Source organism: Diadema setosum, chromosome 6 (genome assembly GCF_964275005.1).
Source record: "Diadema setosum chromosome 6, eeDiaSeto1, whole genome shotgun sequence".
Lineage (NCBI taxonomy): Eukaryota > Metazoa > Echinodermata > Echinoidea > Diadematoida > Diadematidae > Diadema > Diadema setosum.
Window position 1 is genome coordinate 7768164 of NC_092690.1, and position 10994 is coordinate 7779157.

Here is a 10994-nt window from a genome sequence, read left to right on the forward strand (position 1 = left end):
ATCTAAATAATCAATAAACTGGCAAGTCCACATCAGTCCGGGAAATCCGCTCATGAGGGGGGCTCCGTCGCACAAGGCCAAGGCACTTTCCCCCTCCGGGGAGCACCTGTGGGGTACTCGAGAGTCTCCCTCCCCGCAGTGCTCATAAGGTATCCTCTTCACTTCTCATCCATCTCACATCTGATAAAATGGTCACAAGTTTGCACTGTAATTTTTTGTTACACACACATGTCCACTCTCCATGATGAGAAGAAGAAAAAATTCAATATATTTGTTTGATTAAAACTCAAATTTTGTATTTTTAGAGGGAGTATTTTTTTTGTATTTTTTTAACAATATTACTATTAGTTTCATGTAGAATCTATTTATGTAAATTCTTAACCAATTCCCAGTTGTTTTGCTTCCAGGTCACTGTGTATTCACCACAGATAAGAGTCCAAATTGGACTGTTCTGCATAAGCCTGGACAAGCGTGCTATGCCTGAGCCCAGGCAGGCCACCTGCTCATGATGGAGGCGGGCTACAGGGAACGCCAGGGTTACTATGGCAACGAGAGGGACAGCCAGCCGCCACTACCGACCCAACACGAACAGCAGCAGTCGACGCAGCAGTCAGTCCTGCCCCACTATGCCCACCAGCTTCCCCACCATTCTTCACTCCTGCCGCCCGCATCCCACGTGCCCCAACATCCACTCCACCTCGCACAGCCATCCTACGTCCTGGACACTGGGGAGGAGCTGAGAGGCGGGGAGGAGTACCCTGGGAGGCACCCCGGACCGTCCACCGTACAGCAGATACATTCAGGTTTTGTAGCAGCTAATATATCTCATCACCTGCGTGGTAAAAGAACCAGGCTAAATCCTGCCTGCTTGAAAAATCACAAATCGATGATGTTAGTGCAGTTACATCGTATGAAAAACATTCACAATTTATGTCAAATAATGGACATCACAAATCAAAATTTGATTTCAGAGACTTTCAGAGACTTTGTCACCCTTCTGTCAGGCAGGAGACAATGTGTCATGTAGAAAAAAAAAAAATAGTGTATAGTCAGATTCTGAAAGGCAGCTAAACTGGCGGAGGAATTGTACCTAAAATGAAAAATTACAAGCAAATTTCTTCATAACTCACCTGTTCACCATCAGATATACCAGAAAAATCTCATGCTGTGTCCTGCTGATTATCTATGTGGCTTGGAAAATTTGGAAAATATGTCCACTGGCATAGATATGGCCATATTTCATGCAAATGACACACAGTCAGTGCACTCTACTCACCTTTTGTGACATTTAAAGTATGGTGAACAAGAAAAAAATGTCGGTATTCATAAACAAAGTGATTTATATATTTCTGCAAAGCTTAAGTCTCTAGGAATATGAATAATTAACTTTCAGAAGGTGAAAATGTCTTTAGAACGATTGAGAGATGGTGTTTTGAGGCCCTTTTTAGACCACCTGAACCCGATCTGATGGCGAAATTTTGGTGACCAAAATTATGACGTCATGACATGGACGAATCAGCCCTGCGCTCGCTGATGTGATACGCTACCACTGCCTAACTTTGCACCTAAGCTACGCTCTGAATCACGCCGCCGCGCGCGCCGTGGTTCGCATTCAAAGCGTGAATTCCACATGATGGCCTGAGTGCACCGAGGTATCTGTACGTGTCTTGTTTACTCTATCAAGCAAAAGTGAGTTATAATTTCACTTATTGAATCCATCCTCCTTCGAATTACCATGAAGTATACCTTTTTAAATTTCTACTTGCGCTTTCGCGCCTCAGTCTCTTCTCTTAAACGGCTTATAGTAACCGTTTAATAGGCCTAGTTAGTACAGTAGTAGAGCCTAACGTTACGGTAGAACAAGAACTCTGACCTAGCTAACATAAGGATCTACGTAGTGGAGTAGCCTATGTTGGGTTGGACCTACTACTCATCGACCGCCTAATGTTTATTTGCTTGATAAGAATATTTAACACTGAAATTCACGTAAAAAACTTGACCTACGTGATTGAGAAAATCCAGCTCTATCAAATGCCGTTGTTCCCTTTTCGATTCGAAGTTTCAGTGCAAAAATGTCGCCAACGAACTAGCGTGGCCTCGTTTCAGCTCCCCGCGGTAAATCGCGTTATCAGGATCGACCGCTGTTTTTTGCATTGACAATGCACGCAAACCGAGTTGTATTGAACACCGTGTTGTAGAAAACGTCAACGAAGCTTTTTAGGAACTTCCATAGACATTACATTGTGATGTCATGTGTAATACAATTCAGTGAAAATATTCATTCGAAATTTTGTCCTTGATTAAAACCATTAATGAACAGTGAATTATCGCGTTTTCCCACACCATCCTCATCTACATTCAAAGCCGATCCATTTTTATGTGCTTTGCGCGCAGACGAAGTGCGTACTAAGTGTTCAGTGCGAATTAGTTCGAATTATACGCGGTCGGTTTAAAAGAATGTGGTCGATATGTAGTGGGGCTACCATACACACCAAACTAGCTCTCCGGCGGGGACTCGGCGGTTCGCTACTGACGTTGCTTCAGACTATATTATTAGTATTATTATGGCTGTTATTTATTTATTTATTTATTTATTTATTTATTCATTCATCTCTTCTTTTTTTTTTTAATAATGGTACATTTTACCCTGCTGTTTCTGCCGATAAAGCAGATGCGACTAAAGACAGGCAAGGTACAGTATTGTATTGCATCCGCTCACAAAGAACTACATGCTTTATGAATGGCGGACTCGATGTAGAGCTAGCTAGCGCTGCACACTCGATCGTAAAGGGTACGTTCGTCCATGTCATGACGTCATATTTTAGGGCCCCGAAAAAGACGGCCGTTCTGCAGCGAAAATCGGTGAAGTAAATCAGTCAGTTTTAACTCGCGATTTTTCAGTGGTACGAATATATTTAAAAAAGTCACATAAAAAATCTGTTTTAACAGACATTTCCCTCTGCTTTGACACCTTCTTTTGTATGATTTTCTTGATTTTAATGTCTCGTTCACCATCCTTTAAATGTATTATGAAAACATTCATGTACTGTTAAAGGGATGGTACAGTTTTGGTTGTGATGGAGATTGAAGTTTCCAACATTTTTTTGATGATGATTTTTTTGAGATAGAGAGAAGCTTCTGATGAAATATGAAAGAGCATATAATTCTAAGAGGAATTCAATGTTTATTTGATGAAAATTGGTATTGAAACGGCTGAGATGGCAAGAGGTGGGATGCACCTTTTATTAGGATCACTGTTTTACTTTGTTTGTGGATATCTCAGCCATTTTAAACCAGTTTTTATCAACTAAACTTCAAATTCCTCGTAGAATGATATGCTTTTTAACTTTTCCGAAGGTAATTTTAAGTGTCTCAAAAATAGTTAAAAGCTGAATTCTCCTTGACCAATACTATACCATCCTTTCAGCATCCTATGTTAGTGAGAGAAAGAGAGAGAGAGAAAAGTAGAATCGTGATTTTGTGTTTGCAGAGAGCGTCCAGCTATTGTCGAACTCTTCAGCAACCCACGATCACCTGCCCCACCACCAGCAACAGTTTTCGACCCACTCTCGCCAGCAGCTCACCCAACTGCGACCTGCCCGCCAGGCAGCTGCCTTCACCCCCACGGCCTCGGACCAGCCAGAGGCAGGGAACCAGCCTTCAGCCAGCGGTCAAGTGTTTGTGACCCACACACCTTCCCAGGTCAGTTTAGCCGGTGAGCGTCAGTCCACTTGACTGACTTCATCTTACACTAAAACACCAACTTCATGTTCAACTTGAATCTGAGTATCAGAGCAAAAGCAAGCAAAGAGACTGTTTGAATAGAAATTCGACTTAATTATTAGGCATAACATAAGAAAGTAACAGTTTTGTATACATTCATGAAAGATTTTGGTCCCAACTACCAATGCAAATTAGAGGTCAGCATCTCACTACTTTTCCAATAGTTTGCAGAAAATCAATAAAATTCATATAAAATTCTATTTCCAGTATCACAAGTTTCTCTTCAGAGACAAAACAATGACCAAAAGATCAATGCAATACAAAATATATAACGTCACTGGGGCGACAAGACCTCATATTTACAAAATATCAAATGTTCAGGAGAGCCAAAAAACATGGCGGCCAAAGCACGATAGCAAATGGGATAGCCTTTCTTTTGATATTCCATGGTGGCTTCACTTTTGGGGTCAAACAGCTAGGATTTGTACAGGACATCACTTAACTGATTATTCACCATAAATCCCAAAATGTAATTTTCACCAAAATTTGAGATACAAGGTCGTGTCACCCCAGATAAGATAAAGATACATAAAGATAAACATACATACCTTTTGTACACCTTGTATGTCATACTATCGTTAATGAAGATCTCCCATAGAGTCCCAGATATCATGTCCCACCTGAGTGACCTTTCATGGTGATGAATGATATCACCTCAATGGCGTATCTTCTGTCGTAAATGTGTAGGGGGCGGAAACTGCCCAGGATGATTCCAAAGCGGTTGCAGCAGCAGAGGGAGGCGTCTCGGAGACGATCATCGAAGTCTGCATCCCGACAGCTCCTGCAGCATCGACGTCTTCAATGCCCATGGATCAGACAGTCCCAAAGAAGCGTGCTGTGCGGCTGGCACTGGCAGAGACGCAACAACAACAACAGCTGCAGCGACAGCAGGAGGAAAAATCAATCCAGAAGCGGAGCAGCGTCCTGCCGTCCCCACCGGTCATCCCCCGTGACGTATGGAAGCCGGACATTCCCATCGGCCTTTCGTTCCTGTTCTCGCCGGATGGCAGAAAGATATCGGGCATTAGGGCGGAGCGTTCGCTGGAGAAGGGGGCCCGGTTCGGACCTTTCAATGGCAAACTCTTGGACGAGGAAGTGGGCAGTCTGAGAGATTCCTCGTGGGAGGTGAGTGTCCTGTCCGTGTAACTTGCAAGAATCTCTCAGCGAAAACTCCTTATATCATATACTTATTAAAGCAACACTGCACACTGGCGCTTGTCTGATGGTCCAGGACCAGCAAAAATCACTGTTGCACCAGTGACTTTTTCAGAAATGGACCAGTAAGAAATGGAATAATTTGGTACCTCTCGTTGCCAGGCAGGTTGGACCTGTAGAAAAAATGGGTTAGTGCACAGCCCTGCTTCAAGGGAAGACCGTGTGTGTATTCAGTTTCAGATTTTCAAAACCTGTGATATATGTTTCAATGTCCCTGAACCAGGACGGACAAATCCCAGCTGCTCAAAGTGTGGTGGAAAAGTAGACATAATGATAAACTTTTGTAATGCTCTTGTTATTTAGTGGTAATTTTTTGTTTTTCCTGATGATTTGCTGGAGGCTTTCTTTCTTGAGTAGCCAGTATTACAGAAGTGAATACGTACTTAACAGCAAGGATTATAATGTGAACCTACCCAGTTTGGTTGATGGAAATAGATCTTTTTTTACATACTTTGTTTTATGAGATGGAGAAGGATGTTATCTTCATAGACATTGAAGGGATCATATATTTTTAGCAGAGACAGGGATTCAGATTTTAACTTTTTAGATTTTAACGAGATTAGAAACCACTTAGGAGTTTACAATTTTAAGACGAATTAAAAGTATATTTGATGAAATTTGGTTTTGAAATGGCCGAGATATCCAGACACAAAGTAAAGCAAAGTGGTACCAATAAAATGTGGGTCCCACCTTATCATAAATGTGACCGTGCATCACAAAACGAACAAAAAGTTGCACGCACTGATTTTGTTTGAGGACTGAAAAATGGTGAAAAGGGTCAACCTAGTCAATTTTGACTTTTTTATATTTTCTGAAAGAGCAATCTTCTTTTACATTATGCTAAAATTTGGGATCATAAAACGAACAGGAAAGTGTGTTTTTTAGCAGTTTATCTCGGACACTTTTTTAGGAAAGTGTGATTAGGTGTGTCTTTAGAGTCCCCTTTTCATTTCTTAAAAACCCTGTACACACTCTTCACTTTCAACTCTAATAACTTTAAAGAGGATGATGCTACTGCTTTAAAAGTTGGCATTTATCATGAACAGAATGTGTTAATAGAACATGCCCAATTTCAGCTTAATCTGATAATCCCTTCATTGTGCTTAATCCGGTGGTTGTCATCCCGTTTTGTCCCATTCATTGCACAGGTGACACGGCTTGGTAAAGATTAAACGCTTGAATAGAACCTGTGCTTCAGAGCCTCTTTTCTCAGTTCACATTTTCCAGAGTGTGTGCTTTCTTTCCAGTATTTAGGTACATTGTAGGTTAGGGAAGTCCATTTGAATTGAGTTATACATCATTTTAAAGCTGAGAGTCTGCTCTTTCCGAATCTGCCCTTAACTAAAAATCCATGTTTGGCGACTTTTTGTTGGTTTTGTGATGCAGGGTCACAAATGGAGTCTGTATGCCCATGATTTTTATCATGGCTTCTACTGAAACACTGAATGATTATTTTTATGAAAGGCAATATGTCACTCAATAGCAGCAATACGCAGTTTTCATCACTCATTGCTGTTTTGCTACCTCCCCAGCTGTGCCTGAGGGGCAAGGTATTCTTCTACGTCGACGGCCAGGGCCGGAGCTACAACAACTGGATGGCGTTCGTGCAAAGCGCCAACGAGGAGGTGGAGCAGAACATGGAGGCCTTCCAGTCGTACGGGGACATCTTTTTCCGCACCACCAAGGTCATCGAGCCCGGCAACGAGCTGCGCGTGTTCTACAGCGAGGACTACGCCAGCCACGTCGGCTTCAAGTCCAAGCTCAGCGATCTCAGTTTCAGCGCAGGTGGGGCTTGTCTCGTGGAGCTAGACAACAGATTGATAGACCGTTGAACACACGTTAGTGTGAAAGAGTTTGAATCCATTGAGGATGAGTCCCAAGTATACTCGGGCAAGTGTCTATGGGAAATGCGTGTTGTAGCAAAATCAGTCCGTCCTCAACGGGTTAAAAGAAAGAAAGCTATGTATGGGAAACGCGTCTTGCAGAAAAATCAGCCTGTCCTGAACGGGTTAATAATCAAATGCTTCCACTGTGATTTAAATGTCTTTAAAAGATAAAACTAGATAAACGGAAGGGTGCAAATTTAATTTCTGTTGGGTAAGTGAAGAAACGGTGTAAAGTTCAGCTTATAATTTTCGCAAACTGTGATAATATCTGTCACAGTTGCATATTTGCAACTGATAGTTGATGCCGATGTCATTACTTCCCAGACATGTTTGCACCATTCTTTCTGTAAGTGCTTCTGAATGAAAAATTTAGATTTGCAAGGATTTAATCAATGATATTTGCCAATGGGCGGTGGTTTACCATTACTAAACACAGTATGGACTAAAATCGAAGTTCACAGGATTGAGTGAAGTATCATCATACTAAATACAATTTTCTGAATAGTATTAGGCATATCTTTGAGAAAGAGATTAAAGATCAAATTGAACCCCTCCCCCCAGAAAAACTTGGTCTGAAATGGCCCAGTTAAAAAAGAGTTAAAGGGATCGTATAGTTGTGGTTGAGACCTAATTTCAGGTTTCTAACATTTTTTGGTGAGATAATGAGAAACCTTGTATGAAATATGAAAGAGTATGTAATTCTATGAGAAATTCAACGTTTATTTGATGAAAATTGGTTTTGGAATGGCTGAGATATCAAAAAAAGAGTGATTCTAATAAAGTGTGGGACCCACCCACTCTTTATTACGATCGCTTCGTTTTCTTTTGTTTTTGGATGTTTCAGTCATTTTATTTTCGCGCTAGTTTCTGGTTGCGTGAAATGCGAAAATTTCCACTTTTACAGTATTTCAAAAATTGTTGCTGTAGTTGTATCACCATTACTATCATTCTCATCATAGCATATGTTTATTGTTTTTACTGTAATTTTTTCATGAAAATACAGAAACAAACAACTTCCCATGCCGTGCCTGTGAGCGGTCCTACAATTCTGCCAAGGGCCTCCTGAGACACACCAAGATCACCCATGACCCCGTCAGGGCCTGCGAGATGAGACCAGTGGTGAAGTGGGAACCTCGCAGCACCCCTGATGACTCCGAAGGCAAGAAAGCAGAAGACAGCGCAAAGCCGGCTCCTCCCTCGAAGCCCACTCCCGCCCCGAAGCCCGCTCCGGCGTCGAAGCCATCCCCGCCCCAGCCTAAGCAACAGTCGGTACCGCCACAGCCATCACCACCACCGCCTCCCAAGCGAACCGTCTTGACCCGCGACCCCACCTTGCGCTCGGTGGAGGAGCGCTTTATTTGCACCACCTGTGGAAAGAACTTCCCCACCCGGGGCCGACTGGCCGCCCATGAAACGTTCCACGAGTACAACTCTGAACTCACCTGCCACATTTGTGGGGAGGGACAGATGAACCCCCATATCCTGGCCAAGCACTTGGTCACCCACAAGGCCAAGCCCTTCAAGTGCGCCACCTGTGGCAATGCATTCGTCACCCGCAACATGCTCAGCCGCCACGAGCGCCTGTCGCACACCCTGAACCACGCCTGCAGAGTCTGCGGCAAGCGGTTTGCCAAGAAGCGCGAGTGCTCACGGCACGAGAAGGAACATCCAGAGTGGCGCAGCTTTAAGCCCGTTACTGTCTCAGTCCGGAGGTATAAGAGAGCAAACCCCAAACCACGACGTGGTATGTCATAACTTTAAAAGCAAAAAATTTAAAGTGGAAATCCACACTTAAAATTACTTTGTGTTCAAGCAGAAAAATCATATGAACAAGACAGTGAAAATACGAAAAATTCAGACCAAAGGTGTGGAAGGAATGTTTTTTGAAGTTTAAATCAATCAAACATAAAACAGGAATTCTGTGATGTCACAGATGAGCTCCCCCCCCCCCCCCCCGCTTGCTCTGTCCTATGAAATTCGAAAAATTTCATGTGCCCATCAAACATCAAATAAATTTCCACTTGTGTATGCCCATGATACAATTGTAACCTTTCTGTACAATCTCAGTATGCAATACATGTAGTCCACCACTAGTAACGAAAAAAGAGAGATTTTTGTTGAATTCTATGTGCAGTGCATGGAAGATGACATCACATGCTTAAAGCTCCTTGATAACATCTGCAGACAAAAAAAAAATGCTGCTTTAGTGCTTCAAAATAGTTCCAAAATGTGAGTAATGGATAAAAATGACCAGCATGAAATGTTCATTTGTATAATCATTGTTTAATATTGTTGAATATACAAAATGTGAACAATAGTTACTCTAAAAACTGTTTTATTGAGAAAATTAGTGATATATCCTTATATTTGTGGCTTTATGGCAAAAATTTTGTTCAGTATTGTGTTTTGTGATACAACTGAACTATACATATGCATTAAATGTGATAAATTGAAAATTTTCAGCCTTAGTTTGACTCTCAAAAAGCCTTCCAGCTCTCTAACCACATTCCATTTACCATTTCCTTGATTCTTTCCTTAAGACATTGAGGAAGATGTTTCAGAGAGTGAGCTGTGTGATGCACCTGACCATGAGCTCGAAGTGGAGATTGAAGAGCAGGACGATGACGGTGAGTCCAACCCGAACCTCACCAGGGACATGCTTGGGAAGAGGACCAACCACTACGACCGGCCGCGGCCCTACAAGTGCCGCTTCTGCAGCAAGCGCTACCTCTCGCGCAAGGCCAAGACCGACCACGAGGCGGAGGTGCACACGAAGAAGTGCGACTTCAAGTGCACGCACTGTCCGCAGGTGTTTGCCACGGAGATGCGGTACGTTGAGCACGTGAAGCGCCACGTGGAGAACCGCCCCTTCCAGTGCCACCTGTGCCCCAACGCCTTCGCCTCAGAGAGTGCCCTCATTAACCACCAGGGCGAGCACAACGGGCAGAAGCCGATCAAGTGCGACGTCTGCGGCCGGGGCTTCCGCACGCGCCACTTCATGACAGCGCACAAGCGGCGCATGCACAAGGTGCAGCAGATGCGGTTCGCCTGCTCCTTCTGCAACAAGCCCTTCTCCGACAAGGGCAACATGATCAAGCATGAGCGGCGGCACAAGGGCATCCGGCCGTTTGTCTGCCTGACGTGCGGTAAGGGCTTCACCAGCAAGTTCTGCCTGACCTCCCACAGCTACACCCACACGAACGAGAGGCGCTTCGGCTGCCCCTACTGCGAGCAGAAGTTCACCCTCAACCAGCACCTGACGAATCACATCTACCGGCAGCACACCTCCAGGGCGTCCAGCTTCGATGGGCAGTCAAAGGGTCCAAGTGAGCCTCCCGTCGCAGTGGAGCCGTCAGACATTGCAGGGCAGTGACCCTAACCAGTGACCATAACTCACAAACTTTTTGTATGCAACTCTCTTTGATCATAGCAAACATAAACACCGACTCAACTCATAACACTTTAAGTGTATGCTGCAAGGTGACCCACTATTCTTGTCGTGAACACTAAAACCTTTGACAAGTGACATTCTAGTGTATACTTTAAGGTGACCTTTTTTCATCATGGCTGAGACAAATACCTCCCTGTAAAATATTACCAGGTGATTGTCTTTGCGTGCAAACAATTTAGCCATATATGCCATGTGGCGAGTATTTCAAATCAGAGTGAACACAAACTCCATCACGGCCTGAAACGCTCTAAGACATGCAACCACTGCGTCCATGTTGTCGCAGCACAAAATGAAACAAAAGCACCAGTTTGCCAATGAAATGTTGATATTTCATCTTGATAAACTTGAATGTTCAATTCAATCCAATCGAATTTACTTCATTTCTATTCATCAAAATAATCAGTTAATATATTGCTTTGACAATTTGTACGAAGTAAAAGTCATATAGTACAATACATTGTACTTCTTTGATCATGGTGAACACCAATTCCACTCTGACTAATAGTGTATAGATGTGACAATCGCAAGAACACCAACCAATCTCGGCTAGGAACTATTTTATTTATGCCCCAAGGTAATTATCTGTGATCATGATAAAACTGCAAACACCATCCCGTCTGGTAATAACTGTGGTGTATGCCTCGGCGTGGCTCTTTTTG

At 43.2% G+C, this 10994-nt stretch overlaps 1 protein-coding gene across 1 annotated transcript; it reads left to right on the forward strand.

Moving 5' to 3' along the window:
- The first annotated feature begins 413 nt into the window (after nucleotides 1–413).
- LOC140229932 (uncharacterized) lies at nucleotides 414–10472 on the forward strand. The gene is made up of 6 exons (XM_072310132.1): nucleotides 414–803; nucleotides 3491–3702; nucleotides 4471–4908; nucleotides 6531–6783; nucleotides 7888–8628; nucleotides 9425–10472. The coding sequence occupies exons 1-6, from the start codon at nucleotides 506–508 to the stop codon at nucleotides 10255–10257; spliced, it is 2775 nt and encodes a 924-aa protein (XP_072166233.1). The 5' UTR covers nucleotides 414–505; the 3' UTR covers nucleotides 10258–10472.
- The last annotated feature ends 522 nt before the right edge of the window (nucleotides 10473–10994 follow it).

Coding starts and splice junctions, on each gene's coding strand:
- LOC140229932 (XM_072310132.1), top strand. CDS start 506: ATGATGGAGGCGGGCTACAGGGAACGCCAGGGTTACTATGGCAACGAG. Junction 804..3,490: donor CGTACAGCAGATACATTCAG/GTTTTGTAGCAG, acceptor TTGTGTTTGCAG/AGAGCGTCCAGCTATTGTCG. Junction 3,703..4,470: donor TGACCCACACACCTTCCCAG/GTCAGTTTAGCC, acceptor GTAAATGTGTAG/GGGGCGGAAACTGCCCAGGA.